This window comes from Dipodomys spectabilis, unplaced genomic scaffold, assembly GCF_019054845.1.
Source record: "Dipodomys spectabilis isolate Male_0828 unplaced genomic scaffold, ASM1905484v1 ptg000360l, whole genome shotgun sequence".
In the NCBI taxonomy this organism is placed as follows: domain Eukaryota; kingdom Metazoa; phylum Chordata; class Mammalia; order Rodentia; family Heteromyidae; genus Dipodomys; species Dipodomys spectabilis.
The window spans coordinates 2,616,174-2,634,335 of NW_024871037.1; the positions used below are offsets into that span (position 1 = coordinate 2,616,174).

General features: G+C 42.8%; 2 protein-coding genes across 7 annotated transcripts in view; both read left to right on the plus strand.

Annotated features, from left to right (window-relative positions):
- The window catches only part of Rbm6 (RNA binding motif protein 6), a 78,634-nt gene extending 67,797 nt beyond the window's left edge, over positions 1 to 10,837 (plus strand). For 5 of the 6 annotated variants that reach the window (XM_042665938.1, XM_042665939.1, XM_042665942.1 and 2 more), the window contains 8 exons: positions 125 to 210; positions 1,060 to 1,206; positions 3,914 to 4,009; positions 5,170 to 5,430; positions 6,100 to 6,174; positions 7,456 to 7,553; positions 9,133 to 9,262; positions 10,592 to 10,837. In XM_042665938.1, the coding sequence (XP_042521872.1) occupies positions 125 to 210; positions 1,060 to 1,206; positions 3,914 to 4,009; positions 5,170 to 5,430; positions 6,100 to 6,174; positions 7,456 to 7,553; positions 9,133 to 9,262; positions 10,592 to 10,717 (1,019 nt within the window). In that variant the 3' untranslated portion in view covers positions 10,718 to 10,837. Of the gene's footprint in view, positions 1 to 124; positions 211 to 1,059; positions 1,207 to 3,913; positions 4,010 to 5,169; positions 5,431 to 6,099; positions 6,175 to 7,455; positions 7,554 to 9,132; positions 9,263 to 9,541; positions 9,631 to 10,591 lie in introns of all 6 variants that reach the window. The other variant, XR_006145182.1, reaches the window with a different exon arrangement.
- A 4,189-nt stretch (positions 10,838 to 15,026) lies between these two features.
- The window catches only part of Rbm5 (RNA binding motif protein 5), a 32,564-nt gene continuing 29,428 nt past the window's right edge, over positions 15,027 to 18,162 (plus strand). Inside the window, exons 1-2 of the mRNA XM_042665894.1 lie at positions 15,027 to 15,129; positions 16,476 to 16,548. Of these exons, the coding sequence (XP_042521828.1) occupies positions 16,532 to 16,548 (17 nt within the window). The 5' untranslated portion in view covers positions 15,027 to 15,129; positions 16,476 to 16,531. The remainder of the gene's footprint in view (positions 15,130 to 16,475; positions 16,549 to 18,162) is intronic.

The following is an 18,162-nucleotide window of genomic DNA, read 5'->3' on the forward strand; positions in this document are numbered from 1 at the left end:
CACTGTGTTTACTCTTCATCGGTTTGGGTTGGCTACCCAAGTTATTAGGCCATTCTTGGTGAGGTCCCAGTAAGAGCTTCATTGGACAGTGACTAATGTTAGCTCTGATTTTTATTTTATATAGCATCATCTGACTGCTACATATATGATTCTGCTACTGGCTACTATTATGACCCCTTGGCAGGAACTTATTATGACCCCAACACCCAGGTGAGTTTTGGCTTTGTTTTCTTTGTCCATAATCCTTTTGAGAAAAACACCCATAATTTGTCACTTGAAAATATTATTCCCTGGCCAGGTGCCAGTGGCTCACACCTGTAATCCTAGCCACTCAGGAGGCTGAGATCTAAGGATTGCAATTCAAAACCACCTGGGCAGGAAAGTTCATGAGGCTCTTACCTCCAAATTAACCATCAAAAAGCCAGAAGTGGAGCTGTGGGCTCAAGTGGTAGAGCATTGATCCAGATATCTGCTAAGGGCAGCACCCAGACCCAGGAATGGCACCAAAACAAAAAACAAAAGAAAAAACCAACAATTCCTGAGGACTGGGAAAGTGGCTCAGTGGTTAGAGTGCTTACCTCACATGCATGAGGAACGCATGAGAATCTGGGTTCGATTCCTCAGAACCACATAAGCAGAAAAAGCTGGAAGTGTTGCTGTGGCTCAAGTGGTAGAGCATTAGCCTTGAGCTGAAGAGCTAAGGGACAGCGTCCAGGTCCAGAGTTCAAGCCCCACAATCAACCAAAAAAAATAATTATTCCTGGATTCTTGGAATGCTAATTGCATGAACAGTGGAAAAGTTTAAATTTATGGAATTTGAATGATGCCTATATGAAAAATTAATGCCTTGTGGCATTACAGGTAAGAATAGTGCTACTCTTGGAACAATGTACATTGGGTGATCTGGATATGTCCTGGCCCTTGGAATGAATTGATATGGATTCTTGGGCTTGTGAGTAAGAGAACTCTTTTCCTTAGAAGGATACTATGCTCCTTAGACTTGGAATTGTGGAAAAGTGAAACATTTAATAGACTTAATTCTTTTCAACTGTATCACAGCAAGAAGTCTATGTGCCTCAGGACCCTGGCTCACCTGAGGAAGAAGAAATCAAGGAAAAGAAACCTACTAATCAAGGAAAATCAAGTAGTAAGAAGGAAGTATCTAAAAGAGATAGCAAGGAGAAAAAAGACAGAGGAATGACAAGGGTAAGGCAACTTGTAAGTCTGCTATCTTTTTTGGGGGGGAGGTGGGAGAGGGTCCAGTTGTGGGTCCTGAACTCTGGGCCTGGGCGCTGTCCCTCAGGTCTTCAGCTCAAGGCTAGCGCTCTACCACTTGAGCCACAGCGCCACTTCCGGCTTTTTTCTTTTTGCTTATGTGGTGCTGAGAAATCGAACCCAGGGCCTCATGTATGCAAGGCAAGCGCTCTACCACTGAGCCACCTTCCCAACCCCTCTTTTCTAATCTTATACTGTCATATGTAGCACTTAGCATTTTATTTCATTTTTACTGGGGGGGGGGGGGGGGGGGAGGGGATGTTGTGGAGAGGGGATAGTACTTAGGTTTTAGCTAAGGATTTTAGGCTTTTCAGATAGGAATTCTACTACTTGATTCACTCTCCCAGCTCATTTTGCTATCCTTTTTTTTTGGTCAGTCACTGGGCTTGAACTCTAAGCCTTGGTGCTATCCCTGAGCTCTTCAGCTCAAGGTGAATGCTCTGCCACTTGAGCCACAGTGCCACTTCCAATATTTTCCAGATAGGTTCACACTTTTTCGCTTCACCAGCCTGAACTGCAATCCTCCTACTTAAATGTCTTTTTGGCTGAGATGACAGAAATGTACCACTGTAATCAGCTGGCCTTAAGGCACAGAATTTTGGTCTCAGTCTACTGAATAACCAGGATATGTCTTCTCTCTCTCTCTCTCTCTCTCTCTCTCTCTCTCTAGTACTGGGGTTTGAACTCAAGTCCTTGCAATTCCTATTTGTTGCTAGTTTCATTACCACTTAAGCCATGTCTTCCACCCAGCTTTTTGTTGTTGTTGTTGTCGTCATTGGTTGTGGTGCTTTGAACATGGGGCTGGGCAGAGGGCCTAGGCACCGTCGTTGAGCTCTTTTGCTCAAGGCTAGCACTCTATCACTTCCACAGCTCTACTTCTTACCCTTTCAGGAGTTTAGTGGTGATAAGAATCTTACAGACTTTATTGATGGGGCTGACTTAGAACCGAAATCCTCAGAGCTCAGCCTCTCCTGAGTAGTAGGATTATAAGCTTCAGACACCAGGGCCCAGCCAGCCCAGCTTTTTGCTGATTATTTTGGATATGGAATCAATGGACTTTTCTTCTGAACCTCTATCCCTGGATCTCAGTCAGTATCTTAAGTTAGTAGGATTACAGGAATGAGGCACAGGTATGCAGCTAATATTTTTTCCTTAGAATAAACTGCTTCCTAACCAGGTACCAGTGACTCATGAGTGAAATTCTAGCACCTCAGGAGGCTGAGATCTGAGGATTGCAGTTCAAAGCCAGACCAGGCAGGAAAGTGTGTGAACCCTTTTTTTTGGGGGGGGGGGTTCCAGTTGTGGGGCCTGAACTCTGGGCCTGGGCGCTGTCCCTCAGCTCTTCAGCTCAAGGCTAGTGCTCTACCACTTGAGCCACAGCACCACTTCCGGCTTTTTTCTTTTTGCTTATGTGGTGCTGAGGAATCGAACCTAGGGCCTCGAGCATGCAAGGCAAGCGCTCTACCACTGAGCCACCTTCCCAGCTCCAGTGTGTGAACTCTTTTTTTTTGGTCCAGTCGTGGGGCCTGGGTGCTGTCCTTCAGCTCAAGGCTAGCGTTCTACCACTTGAGTCACAGTGCCACTCCCAGCTTTTTTCTTTTTGCTTATGTGGTGCTGAGGAATCAAACCCAGGGCCTCAGGCATGCAAGGTAAGCACTCTACCACTGAGCCACCTTCCCAGCCCCCAGTGTGTGAACTCTTATCTCTACTAAACTACAAAAAAAAAAAAAAGCTGGAAGTGGAGCTGTGGCTGAAGTGGTAGAGTGCTAGCCTTGAGCACAAAAGCTCAGGGACAATGCCCAAGCTATATGTAAATGTCTCATCTGGTGCCTACTGTAATAATAATCACATAATCTATACTAAATGTTATATGGGATTTTGTTTGGTTGGCTGGTTGATTTTTGGTTCTGGCGATGGAACCCAGGGACTTTCACAGATTAGGCAGATGGTCTACTGCTGAGCTATATCCCAAGCTCTAAAATAATTAAGTTAGTAAAGACTTTAGCCAGTGGCTCACACCTGTAATCCTACTCAGGAGGCTGAGATCTGAAGACCATGGTTCAAAGCCAGCCTGGGTAGGAAAGTCTGAGACTCTTATTTCCAATTAACCAGCAGAAAACCAGAAGTGGCACTATGGCTTAAGTGGTAGAGTGCCAGCCTTGAGCTGAACAGCTTAGGGACAGTGCCCAGGCCCAGAGTTTAAACCCCACACCAGACCTTCCTCCCTCTTCCCCTCTCCCCCCAAAAAAAAGGTCTCTATATTTTAGAAGTACTTATAACAACATTATACATACTTGGAGGTTCAGAAAACCAGACAAATCAATGGGGCTCTTTTTTTTTTTTTTGTCTGTTGTGGGGCTTGAGCTCAGGGCCGGGGCACTGTCACTGAGCTTTTGTGCTCAAGGCTAGTGCTGTACCACTTTGAGCCACAGTGCCACTTCTGGTTTTCTGGTGGCTAATTGGAGATAAGAGTCTTATGGACTTTTTTCTGCTAGGTCTGGCTTTGAACTGTGATCCTCAGATCCTCTTCTCAGTAACTAGAATTATGAAGAGCCATTAGTAGTACCCAGCTAGGGTTAACTCTTAACCTAGTTGTTATGAATGAATATCATATAAGATTACCTCTGGTTTGGCTTAGTTTCAAGAAAATGTCAGTGAGGGGAAGCCTCCCCCAGAAGATGTCTTTAAGAAGCCTCTGCCTCCCACTGTGAAGAAAGAAGAGAGTCCCCCTCCAGTAAGTCCCTCTTTAAGGTTCTTTGAGCTTCTTCGAAAGGTTGGTACTTTCAATCTCTTGTGTCTCACAAATACGGACTCTGTATATGTGAATATGTACCTATGAGATACCTAAAAGAGTAAGATACTTTTTGCCAGTTCCACCTTATTAATTCATCTCATTGTAGCATCTACCCACATCATTTACCCATATCTTTTCTCAGGAGCCAGTTCTTTCTGAATGCTTTTTAAGGTGGCTTTTAGTATACCTCTGAAATCACTTAGTTATTATATACCACTTATTATGTATCATTATATATAGCTTTGATGAACTTTTTGTTTCTTTGCAGGGATGGGGAACCTTTTATCTGCCAGGGGCCATTTGGATTTTTTTTTTTGGGTCCGGTCGTGGGGCCTGAACTCTGGGCCTGGGTGCTGTCCCTCAGTTCTTCAGCTCAAGGCTAGCGCTCTACCACTTGAGCCACAGCGCCACTTCTGGCTTTTTTCTTTTTGCTTATGTGGTGCTGAGGAATCCAACCCAGGGCCTCAGGCATGCAAGGCAAGCACTCTACCACTGAGCCACCTTCCCAGCCCTATTGTTACAAGTTTATAGCAGGGTTACAGTTACATAAGTCAGGTAAAGAGTACATTTCTTTTTGGACAATGTCACCTCTTCCCTCCCAGTTCATTTGGATATTTATAATATTCATGAACAACAAAAATTAATACAAGTAGACAGCCATAGGCAGCTGACAGGAAGCATTTGGGAATCATGTTGTGTCTGTCCCATCATGAATCAAATGATTTTGCAGGTTTTATATGGCCCTTAGGTCAGATTCCCCACCCCCAGACAGTGATTTAGAGATGTTCCTCACTTCTTTATAAAAATTTGTTAATTCTTTTGCTATTTTCTATGCATATTCCCTTTTCTCTATCTTCTCTTCATTCTCTTGCTAAAATCATTTACATGGGAACTTCTCTGGTTTACCGTAAGCCAGGGACATAATCAAACTCTAGTCATAATGCTTTCATCTAGGAAATGGACAACAAGGTTATTGGTCCAGTTTTGAACCCAGGTTGTTACTGCAACCGAAGGAGAACAAAGGAGATACATCAGAATATCTAAAAAATGGGCCCCCAAATGTAGGTTGAGTTTGATGTTGATCCTTGGCCTTCTTCCAGCCTAAGGTAGTAAACCCATTGATTGGCCTCCTGGGTGAATATGGAGGAGACAGCGACTATGAAGAAGAAGAGGAAGAAGAACAGACCCCTCCCCTGCAGCCTCGCACAGCACAGCCCCAACAGCGGGAAGAGCTGACCAAGAAGGAGAATGAAGAAGACAAACTCACTGACTGGAATAAACTGGCTTGTCTGCTCTGCAGAAGGCAGTTTCCCAATAAAGAAGTTCTAATCAAACACCAGCAGCTGTCAGATCTGCACAAGGTATTATTTATACTTAATTGATCTTAACCAAAAGGCTGAGAAGTGATGTGAGTCCATGATGTTTTAGACTTTGACTCTTAGCATTGATGAACATTATGGGAATAAAGGAGCTTATGCTATTTTTTCCTTGACCTATATTGTCTCCAGTTCCTATCAGTTGGACTTGAATCAAATTCAAAAATGAATTTTGTTCCATTTTTTATTCATGAGGTACTTTGAATTAAGACTGCCCCCCACTTTAAAGAAGTTCAGAGTATAGACCGAAGACAAGCAATATGACTATGACACCAGATACAAATGATTAGTAGAAAGAAAGAAAGTTGACTTCACTGAGTTTATAATTTTAGTTTTGCCACTAATTTAATAATTAGACCTCAGACCTTTTCTTCTTTGGTACTTGGCAGCTTCACCTGGTTTTTCTCCAGCTGTAACAATATGCAGTTCTCCCTATAAGTGATTCAACACTGCTATCTCTTCATGTAGTGATTATTGTTATGAACTGCAGTCTTCCTATTTATAACCAAGGAGCCAAATTATGAACAAAGCTTCTAGATGGACTCATGTCCTTTCATACTCCCAGAAGATGTTGTAAGATAAGAACTGTATTTAAATTTTCTCTCAATACAGAAACCACTTTTACTAGGCTTACAGAATTCCTTCTTTTCTCAGCAAAACTTAGAAATCCACCGGAAGATCAAACAGTCGGAGCAGGAATTAGCTTACCTGGAGAGGAGAGAACGGGAGGTAAATTTTGATTGTTACTCCTTAACCTCTAACTGCTTTTGTTCTATGATGTATACTTTAAAAATCACTTTATAGGCTATACTTCACAAGAAGACAAAGAACAAGACAGAGTCCCAAAACATGATATATATACATAACTTACTTTTTCTACATTGAAATGGATACATTTTATTGTTTATACCTTGGTGGAATTGATATTTTCCTAAATGGTGGTATTAAGTTCTCCAGATAGATAAAATAGCATTCTTCTTTCTTCCTCAGCTTTTAAATCAGTTGTAAAAAGGAAGGAGTTAGGCAGGGCAGCTAAATACCATCTTTCACTATTAAATTTTAGACTAAGTTGAAAAAGGCTTAGTGTGAGAGCTAAATGGACTTACTAAACAGCATGAGTATATAGACTCACTGGGCCCAATCATGAGATCCAGTTGGCTTGGGTAGGTTTTTCATGTTAGTTAAGAATCTATGATTGGCTGGGCACCAGTGGCTCACGCTTGTAATCCTAGCTACTCAGGAGGCTGAGATCTGAGGATCACAGTTCAAAGCCAGCCCAGACAGGAAAGTCTGTAAGACTCTTATCTCCAATAAACCACTAGAAACCTGAAGTGGCGCTGTGGCTCAAGCGGTAGAGCGCTTGCCTTGAGCTGAAGAGCAGAGAGATAGCACCCAAGCCCAGGGTTTAAGCCCCATGACTGACCAAAAAAAAAAAAAGAGAATCTCTGATTAGTCATGGTGGTTCACATCTGTAATCCCAGCAACTCAGAAGTCTAAATAGCAAGAAGGACCACAAGTTTGAGGCCAGACTGAATTACATACCAAGGTTATGTCTCAAAAAAAAAAAAAGATAAATAAAATGAGACTAGAGGCACGGGTTAAATGGTACAGTGTTTGTGTCATAAATGCAAGTCCCTGAATTCAAATTCCAGCGTTATAATTAATTAAATCCACCTATAGAGGTCTATGGAGGAATCTTCTGCTTCTGCTTTACATAAAGGGAAAAGGTAGCTGAGCTCAGGTACACCAGCTTTATTCTTTACAAATTTGCCAGTCAGAAAACTCACTGCTTTCTTTAGAAGAATGTGGAGGAATGAAAGTTCAGGAGGGACCAATTGAATTATCCTTCATATTTGAAAAAAAAAAAAAAATCAAAGATTCAGATGAGCCCACTCTGGGTACATAGCAAAACCCTATTATTTCCACCTCAAAATTAGCAGTTGAATAGAGCTTCCCAATTCATCAACCCCTTCTGGTGAAAAATCTCAGGTCTGTTCTGCTCACCAACAGGGGAGATTTAAAGAAAAAGGAAATGATCGCAGGGAAAAGCTCCAATCTTTTGACTCTCCAGAAAGGAAACGGATCAAATACTCCAGAGAAACTGACAGGTATGACAGAAATTCTTCATTCACCCATAGCTTCAAGACCTCGTAATAAAATCATCTTCTCCAAGTATTATTTTTTGATGATATGTACAGTGAATAGAGGAAGTTTAGGCAATGATATATCTTATAAAATAGAGAAATCCAATGAGAAATCGAATAACAGGAGGGCATTTCAGTTGGAGGAAACTACATACAAGTACGAAAAAGCTTATGATGGGGGCCAGGATGGTGGCTCAGTGGTAGAGTGCTTGCCTTGGGTGCATGATGCCCTGGGTTAGATTCCTAAGCACCACATAAGCAGAAAAGCTGGAAGTGGCAGTGTGGCTCAAGTGGTAGAGTGCTAGCCTTGAGCTGAAGAGCGGAGAGACAGTGCCCAGGCCCATAGTTCAGGTCCCACGACTGACCAAAATAAAAGCTTATGATGTATTGAGGAGTTACAAGTTATTTGATGAGCAATACATTCTGCTCAATTGCAGAAAATAAGCCTAGTCCAAAGATGGAGGCCACTTCATGAGGTTTGTACACCTTGAACACCATGCTAAGATTTTTTTCATTAGGGGAACCTGGAATGACTTTTAAGCAGCATATTAATCTAGCTTTGCTTTTTAGAGGTTGCTAAGTATGTGGAAGATGAGTTTGTAGAGAATTGTGCAGCTTGTGTTGTGAGTCAAGTGAAAGATCATGATGTTCTGAGAACAGTCTGTGAATGTGTTAAATCTACCAGGCTTATTAAAAACAGTGGCTCAAGCCTATAATCCTAGCTACTTGAGAAGCAGAGATTTGGAGGACCACAGAGGCCAACCTAGGGGAAAAATGTTTGCAAAGCTGGCACCACTGGCTCCTATAATCCTAGCTACTCAGGAGCCTGAGACCTGAAGGATCAAAACCAACCTGAGCAGAACCATTTGTGAGATTCCATCTCCAATTCTCCAACAAAATGTAGACTAGACCAGGTATCAGTAGCTCATACCTGTAATCATAGCTACTCAGATTTGAGGACCATGGTTTGAAGCTAACTTGGGCAGGAAAGCCCTTATAAGACTCTTATCTTCAGTTAACCACCAAAAGAAAGAAGCTAGAAATGGAGCTTTGGATCAAGTGCTAGAGCACTAGCCTTGAGCACAAAAGCTCAGGGACAGTGCCTGGTTCCTAAGTTCAAGCCAGTCTAGCCTCATGTAAATTTAACCTTTGTGAATTTCTACCAATTTTCTCCTGAACAAATGGTTTGTCTTCCTTTCTTCTTATACTTCTAGGTCATAAACTCTTCCATTTCAGATACACATTCCTGTTGAAACTCATTTTAGATGATGAACCCATTAGAGTTTGTATTCCCAAATTGTATTGCTGTAGTAGATATTCACTGCACCTGATCTTTGCTTCTTTCTTGTGTCCTTTCCCATAAACAGGACCAAATCTCACTCATTGCTGTATTCCCAGAACAAGCTTAGCATACAGGTAGTAGATACTGAGTAGTATTACTTTATATACTTTATAGGAGGCAGATCTGAATCAAGAAGACAGAGGTATTTGTTAAGCTCACAGCAGGTCACCTTGGAAGTAATGTTATATCTGCTTCTTATAGTGATCATAACCCTGTTGATAAAGAAGACTTAGACACTAGCAGCAAAGGAGGCTGTGCCCACCAGACTACTGGCTGGAGGAAAGGAGCTGGACTGGGATATAGTCATCCTGGATTGGGTTCGTCTGAAGAGGTGAAATGGTTTCTGTTTTGTCTGGGGCTATGTGATCCTGGAATATAGTTCACTCTCACTCTCTGGCCTAGAGTGAGTGTTATCCTTGCCTTTCAGCTGGGATTTTTTTTTCTACCATAGATGTAGAGTGTGAGAATTGAGGAACCCTTCTCCCTTCCCCCTGCCCCTCCGCCCCTTCCCATTTGAACTAGAGATTGAACTCTTGTGCCTTGTACTTTCTGGGTAAGCACTCTTACCATTTGAGCCAGGAACCTCTCAGTCTTGATCTTTATGTTATAGCATGGCGTGCTGGGCCCTTGGATGTTTGATTGGTGATAGGAAGAAGAGGGAGAAGTTGAAATGGGGTTCATCATACTTTTACATAAAGGGTAAGCATTGAGGCAGTATGAGACTCCATCAGTTTGAGAATAAAGGCTCATTTAGTAAAAAGAACCAATGAGCCAGGTGCCGGTGGCTCCTTACTACTCAGGAGACTTGTAATCCTCACTATGAGGATCATGGTTCAAAGCCCATCTGTGCAGGAAAGTCTATGAGACTCTTATCTCTAATAAACTATCAAGCCAGAAGTAGAGCTGTGGCTCAAGTGGTAGAACACCACCTTGAGTAAGCAGCTCAGAGACAAGCCTCCAGGCCCTGAGTTCAAGCCCAAGGACTAGCATCCCCCCCGCCCTCCCCAAAAAAAGAGCAATAGAAGGTACAAAAGTCAGAGACATCTGCTATGAAAAGAATTGTAAGCAGACATCTTTATTGCCTAAAATGTTAAGAGAATGTAGTTAGTGCTGGCTTTGAGGAAGGAAATACTCATATTTCAGGAAGAGCCTTAAGAAAAACTGATCAATCTGGGCACTAGAATCATGCTTTAATTCTAGCTATTCAGAAGACTGAGATCTGAGGATTGAAGTTTTAAGTCATCCCACACAGGTAGAGAATTACCTTCAGCTAACCAGGTAAAAGCTGAAAGTGGCTCAAGTGGTAGAGTGCCAGCCTTGAGTGAAAAAGCTAAACAAAAGCATGAGGCTTTAAGTTCAAACCCCAATACTAGCACAACAAAAGAAAAAGAAAAGGTGATCAGAGGAAAATTTGTCCCTTTGGGGAAAATGCCTGCACAGGAGATTAATTTCTTTCCTTTAGAGTTTCTTATACCTCCTGTATGAGATATGTCATGGTGCACCGTCCCTCTTTATTCATCTTGGATATTTAATATAAACATCTTAAAAATTATCCTGTATCTTGCTCTATATTGCCCTAGAAATGCTTGTGATCAAAGATGAATTAACTCTGAAGCTAATTGATTCAGAGGTCCCATTCATTCTTTGTCTTTTTTTGCAGACTGAAGGCCGAATGAGGGGACCTGGTGTTGGGACACCAGGAAGAATCAGCAAGAGACAGTCTAATGAAACTTACCGAGATGCTGTTCGAAGAGTCATGTTTGCTCGGTATAAAGAACTAGATTAAGAATGGAGACAAGTCCTACAGGACAAAACCTCCTTCTTGTTTTGTTTGTCTGTCTCTCCTTTTGTTTTGTTACTGTTCTTGCTGCTAGAACTTTTTTAAATAAACTTTTTTTCAATGTGATTATATTTTGTAAACATTTCCCTCAAAGATAAGAAGAGGGTAGAGTTAATGGTAGGAGGTAGAGAATGCCTAAGTGTGGGCTTATCTGAAATGGTAGCTACTTCCAAAATGAGCCTGGTAACACTACCTTCTGGCCACATGAGAGAGTAGAGGAACATAGTGATGTGAATGCTAAGTTCATTCATCCAGTCAATGAAAATAGCATCTCATTATTTATGTCTATTTTTTAGTTAACTGCTAAAGTGGATCATATTTTCTTTTTTTTTTTTTTCTTTTTTTTTGGGGGGGGGGGGGAGGGTTCTGGTTGTGGGGCCAGAACTCTGGGCCTGGGCGCTGTCCCTCAGCTCTTCAGCTCAAGGCTAGCACTCTACCACTTGAGCCACAGCGCCACTTCCGGCTTTTTTCTTATGTGGTGCTGAGGAAGAACCCAGGGCCTCGAGCATGCAAGGCAAGTGCTCTACCACTGAGCCACCTTCCCAGCCCATGGATCACATTTTCATATGCTGTTTTACTACTCATTATAGCTTTGAAAGCTCTCTTTTGACCTTCCTGTTGGAGAGGGGACAGTGCAATCGCTATTTCTCTGAGTATCTTCTGGATGCTTAATGTTTCATATTTTGTATAATCACTACAAGTTACCCTAAGATAATCACTCCTTTCCAACCACCAGTCCAGAGCTAAAACTCACAGAGATTTGCCCTCTTTTAAATCTTTCTCAGCCTACTATCATAACATATACCATTTCACGAAGATTGCTTCAAAAGACAGCTTTGGAGCGGGGCGCCAGTGGCTCACGCCTATAATCCTCAGGAGGCTGAGATGTGAGGATTGTGGTTCAAAGCCAGCCCTGGCAGGAAAGTCCCTGTGAGACTCTTACCTCCAATTAACTACCAGAAAACCTAAAGTGGTGCTGTGGCTCAAGTGGTAGAGCGTTAGAGCGCTTGCCTGGAGCTGAAGAGCTCCAGAGTTCAAGGCCCATGACAGACAAAAAAAGGAAGAAAAAAAAAAGACAGCTTTAAGGGGAAAAAAGTGTTTGAAGTTTAAAGGGATACTTTATGAACCCATAACAACTTTTTTATTTTTGGGGGGGGTGTCTGGTCGTGGGACCTGAACTCTGGGGCCTAGGCGCTGTCTCTCAGCTCTTCAGCTCAAGGCTAACGCTCTACCACTTGAGCCACAGTGCCACTTCCAGCTTTTTTCTTTTTGCTTATGTGGTGCTGAGGAATCGAACCCAGGGCATGCAAGGCCAAGCGCTCTACCACTGAGCCACCTTCCCAACCCCACAACTTTTTTTTTTTAATGGTACTAAGATTTGAAAATATATGGCCAGAGTCTGAAGTAGGAGGATAAAGAGTTCCAAGACCAACCCTTTTCTTGGGAAAGAAGTAGGGCACCATTAGCACATGTATAATAATCCTAGCTACTCAGGAGGCTGAGTTCTGAGAATCTCTGATTTATAGTTAGCCTAGACATAAAATTCTGAGAATTTTTTTTTTTTTTTTTTTTTTTGGGTCCGGTCTTGGGGCCTGAACTCTGGGCCTGGGCACTGTCCCTCAGCTCTTCAGCTCAAGGCTAGCGCTCTACCACTTGAGCCACAGCGCCACTTCCAGCTTTTTTCTTTTTGCTTATGTGGTGCTGAGGAATCCAACCCAGGGCCTCTGGCATGCAAGGCATGCACTCTACCACTGAGCTACCTTCCCAGCCCCTCTGAGAAGTCTTAACTTTAAAAAAAAAAAAAAGGCAAAAAAAAAAGAGAGGTAGAGGTGTAGCTCAAGTGGAAAAAGCATCAGGATCTTGATGCCCAGTACTAGCAAAAGAAAAAGAGAGAAATACATGTTTGGCATGTGTGCATAAAGAGGGAGATGGGAGAAGATCAAAGTTAACTATAATTTCCAAATCCAAAGATTTCTTCCATTTGTTGTCATGGTTCTGATTATCTAGATTTTCCAGTGTCTTAACACCTAATATACAGAGTAAATCAAAATTAAAACAAAGTTACTTTTCCAGAAAATAGATATTCCAAGGTATTTTAATTCTTGATTTGGAAACTTATTAATGTTCTTCGTTTACTCTTTTTTGTTGTTTTGTGGTACTAGGGATGAGATCCAAGGCCTCCTACATGCTAGGGTAAGTGGTCTACCACTGAGTGGCACCCATAGTCATCCACATATTCTTAACTATTTCTTCTTACTCAGAGAAAGGAGTAATAGAGTAGCACTTTTCTGTTACTGATACATACCTTCCTCTACCTTAGTCTAGTTTTTCAATCTGTGTATATGACCTGAACATATACCTATAAATAATGCCAGAAGGTAAGCTATCTCAACAGTATGTATAGAAACACCATCTTACTAACGAAAGCCCAAAATATATCCTGAATTTCTGAAGGAACCTTGCTTCTTTCTGTCATAAATTTTACACTTTGAAGCCAGGCACTGATGGCTCATACCTATACTCCTAGTTACTCAGGAGGCTGAGATCTGAGGATCACGGTTCAAAGCCAGCCCAGGCAGGAAAGTCCATGAGACTCATATCTCCAATAAACCACCAGAAAACCAGAAGTGGCACTGTGGCTCAAGTGGTAGAGCACTAGCCTTGAGCTGAAGAGCTGAGGGACAGTGCTCAGGCCCAGAGTTCAAGCCCCACGACCGACAAAAAAAATTTTTTTTTACACTTTGACCTTTGGTAATCAATTGATTTGTTCCTTCAACAAATTCTCAATATGAACTATGTGCTAGGAACCAGTAGCTAGACAATGGAGGATAAGGAGTAAGCTAACCAAGTCTCTGCCTTTCTGGAGTTTGCATTGTATCAGTTAAGGAGATAGGCTCTGAAACAAAACTAGTTCAACTTCCAGTTCCTACACTATTATCTCTATATGGCCTCTTACATCTGTAAAACAAGGACAGTGATTTCTTTGACTAGGACTGCAGATATTTAGAAGTGGCCAAATTCTATCTATATGCTTTGAAGGCAGAGTCAAGGGATTTGTTGACAGATTGGATATGAAAAAAATTATAACTACTTCCAAGATTTTTGTCCTGAATAATGGGAAACAGAATTGCCATTTCCAAGCTAAGGAAGGTGACTAGAATGTTCTTTTGGGGCTTTTTTTTTTTTTTGTGCCAGTACTGGAGCTTGAGCTCAGGATGCTAGTGCTGTCCTGTAGCATTTTTATTCAAGGGCCAGCACTCTAACCACTTGGCCCACAGCTCCACTTTCCAGCTTTTTGGTGGTTTGTTGAAGATAAGAACCTTACAGCCTGGCTGATGGCTCATGCCTGTAATCCTAGCTACTGAGGAGGCTAAGATCCCAGGATCTCGGTTCAAAGCCAGCCCATGCAGGAAAGTTCATGAGATTCTTATCTGCAATAAACCACTCAGAAAACGGGAAGTGGCACTGTGGCTCAAGTGGTAAAGCGCTTGCCTGGAGCTCAAGACCTCAGAGACAGCACCCAGGCCCAGAGTTCAAGCCCCACAACCAACCAAAACAACAACAAAAAAAACAGACTTTATTAAAAAAACAGACTTTATTGCTAAAGCTGGCTTTTCAAGTATTAACTGTTAAATTCTGTTTAATGATGCTGTGTGTGTGTGTGTGTGTGTGTGTGTGTGTGTGTGTGTGTGTGTGTGTGTGTGTGTGTGTGTGTGTGTGTGTGTGTGTGTGTGTGTGTGTGTGTGTGTGTGTGTGTGTGTGTGTGTGTGTGTGTGTGTTACGGTATCCTAAAAACCTACCTACAGAAGTTTCAATTTACATAAACATCCAATTTCTTATCAGAAAAAAAGGGGATTAATACCATTTCAAATTGTGAAGATTAAAGCATATAACACAAAATCAAACCCAAATCCAGTGAAGTGATTAATAACACTCTTTTAGAAACCGTATTAAACATATTTTACATGGTTTCAGGCGCTTTACAGCAAGAGCAGCTAATTTCTATGCCTAACAGAAACTCTAAAAGCTCTTATGTGGGCCCTCACAAGTAGGCCAGCAACTCTGTTGAGGGTTAGAAAAAAGCGAAATACGAAAGAGATTAAACACGGAGTAGTGACAGGCTGCCCTGGTGACTACGTTTCCCGGCGGCCCTTGCGCAGCTAGCCGACTTCGCTGATTGGACGCCTGTGCAGAACGGGTGTCTGGGCAGAAGGAGGGGCGGGGGGGGGATAGGCGCGAGGTAGTGTGGGTAGGAGAAGGCGGTCGGCGGAGTCGCCATTTTGTGGAGCGGCCGAACCCTTGCAGGAGGTTCTGGGACGCAGAACCGCTACGGCTGCTGCTTCTCTTTCTCTTAGGGGGTGAGTGTGGATCCGTCCGTAACAACCATGGGTATTTGCCGTTGGTAGCGTTCCCGGAGGTTTCCCGACACCTGACAGGCCCTAGCGGGATCCCTGTGGGGACGGAACTACCTCCAAACGTTGAAAGGCCGCGCCCCTCCCGCCAGTTCTGTCAGCTTCCAGAGGTCGCCCCCAGCGGAGCCCAGCCCTGGCTGGAACGGAGCGGCGGAACTTGTCTGGGGTCCCGCGGGCACCACTCGGCGGTGCCCGGGGCAGACTTTGTAAGCCTCCATCGCCCCGCAACTGCGGCGGAGTCGCGCTGCGCCCGAGGCCGCTCGGCGGCGGCGGCGGCGGGGCGGCCGGCCAGCGGGGAGGGGGCGGCGGCCGGGGCGGGGGCAAAGCCCGACGCCAGGCCCGTGGTGACAGACCCGGGCTCGCTGTCTCCGCCGCCGCCCGCACCCGAGGCGGGTGCGGGCACCCCGACGGGTAATGCGAGGGGCGGCCTCGCGACGCCTTCGCCTCCCCCGGCGGCGCTCTCACTTATTCATTCAACACATGTTCACCGGGGCCCGGTTTTTAGATGAGGCGCTCGAGACGGCAGTAACTGGTTTCCTCGGACCTTGGAAGCGTCGAACGCGGTCCAGCTTTATGATGTTTGATTACATCCTGGGGGAGGGGAAGGGGCGCTTTTCGGGGGCCGCCGGGGGAGGGTGGAAGGCGAGGAGGCGGTTTGCTATACTCCGTGGTCGCGGGCTCCGGGCTCAGAGGCGTGGTGGTGATTACAGAAGAATTAAGTCAAGTCTAGGTTTGCCCTAATTCTTTCCTGAAATAAAGATTTGGATCCGGCTTGGCGTTTGTAAATTGACGATTTCAAATCAGATCGTTGCAGTGTTTAAGGTTGTTGGGTTTGTTTTTTTGTTGTTGGTTGTTTTTTTTTTCTTTCATTTTTTCATCGGAAAATTTTGACTTTACTGTTTCATTGTTTCGGTGTTGAATTTTATGAAAATCAAGACACTTTGGTTAATAATGGTTTAACGGTCAACTACCCCTATTGATTTGATTCAGAATGCAATGAGCTAAATTACAGCTCTGCCCTTTTTGCTTTGTAATCCTCAATTAGGAGAAATGACTCTTCTGCATGCTTGCTTTCTGGGAGTCTTTAATACATTAATGCGTATTCTTAACAAATTGTTCGCATAATTTTAATGTTGACAGATTGTTACCTTATCCCCTCCCCCCTACCTTAGATAATACCTTAACAATTTGATGAAGATTTGATGAAATCCCGGCCTCAGTAGTATCTCAGCTTATAGAACAATTGACCTAAGTTATATCCAAAATTTGCAATCATCTCTTTTGTTTCCTAGAAAAAAATAAAAAAATTAAGCCTTTTGGATCCTCGTGTTAGATCTTCAGTAGGACAATGGGTTCAGACAAACGGTAAGTTACTACTACTTTACAGGCCATTGATCTCAACATTTCAGTAAGAACTAGCTATACAAAATTGAATATCACAGAAATATTTGAGCATCTGTTTTGTTTCAGGCATTGTTAATGAGCACCTCATGATCCTGCCCTCACGAACTAGTGAGGCATTAAAAGTACTATGTGAACCATGCTATGATGTTTTAAGCGCTGTTAGAACATAGAGAGGAAGCATGTTTTTTTCTTGCACACAGCAAAGAAAGCTTCCTGGAGAAAATACTGAAGGTTGAATAGGAATCAGGCAAAGGAGAGCAGGGTGAGGTAGGTCACTGAGAGTTCCAAGTATGGACAACAGCCTATTCAGAAGCCAAGAGATCATACAATCTTGGTATTTAATAGCACAGTGCCTGGCTGGGACAAGCAGCCTGTAAATGTTAGTTCTTATTATTGTCCCCTAACTAGCAAGATGCTCCAGGTTTGTAGAGCTGAGACACTTAGAACTTTGTTGTTACATGAAGTAAAAAAGTCAAAGAATTAGTAGAGAATTAAGTTGAGGAGATATGCCTTCTGTGTCACCTATAGTTTGTCCTTCTCAAGACCATTTGACTTAAAAACACAGTCTTACTGGGCTATCCATCTTTTTTTTTTTTTTTCCTCGGTTGTGGGGCTTGAACTCTTGGCCTGAGGGCTGTCCCTCAGCTCTTTAGCTCAAGGGAGTGCTCTACCACTTGAGCCAAAGCGCCACGTCCAGTTTTCTGAGTGGTTTATTAGAGATAAGAGTCTTATGGACTTTCCTGCCCAGGCTAGCTTTGAACTGCAATCCTCAGATCTCAGCTTCCTGAGTAGTTTAGGATTACAGACTTGAGCCACTGGTGCCCAGCTTCCATCTTCTTAATTAATATTGAAGGTAGTCCCTGTGGTAGATCAAAGTGACAGCCCGGAGTAACATGTTTATGTCACATGGTGTCAGCATTTTAATGCTATGGCACCGTTTGTGGTTCCAAGTAACTTACTCGGTTAACATCTACTCTTTAGACTTTCAGTCTCAAACATGAAGTATTCTGTTTCCATTTTTTTATTAAATATGCTTATTTTAAATAAGTCTCTTCCCAAGCCTTTCTTTTCTCTTTATAGTTTTATAAACGTGTTCTGTGATTTGTTGGGTTACACCTATTTTCCTACAAAGCCAGCATTGCAAGTAGCCAAAAATAAAGTAGATATTATAGGAGATAAATGTTCTCTGAGTTTGCTACTTTTGAGTATACAGTTACATCTGCAAAGAAACTATTGGATTAACAGCCTGAGAAAAAAGACTAATTTAGGTCATCTATGTTGTTCCTCCATATCCTAGTACGTGTGGTACCCTTGTGAATAGATGAGCTATTATTTAAACTGGGTGAAAGTCTTTGGTCACTAAGATCACCATTGGTAATGTGTGTGTCATAGGATTGAGAAAACAGAAGACGAATAAACTTTGAGAATATGACCCTTTCTCAAAAAATTTTTTTAACTCAGCTATATTGTCTGACTTACTATAAATTCTTAAACATTATCTTTACACTTAAGGATGTAGATATTTTCTCAGTGGTCATCTTTGTTAATCAGGGTTTGGTAATCAATTTTAAGAAA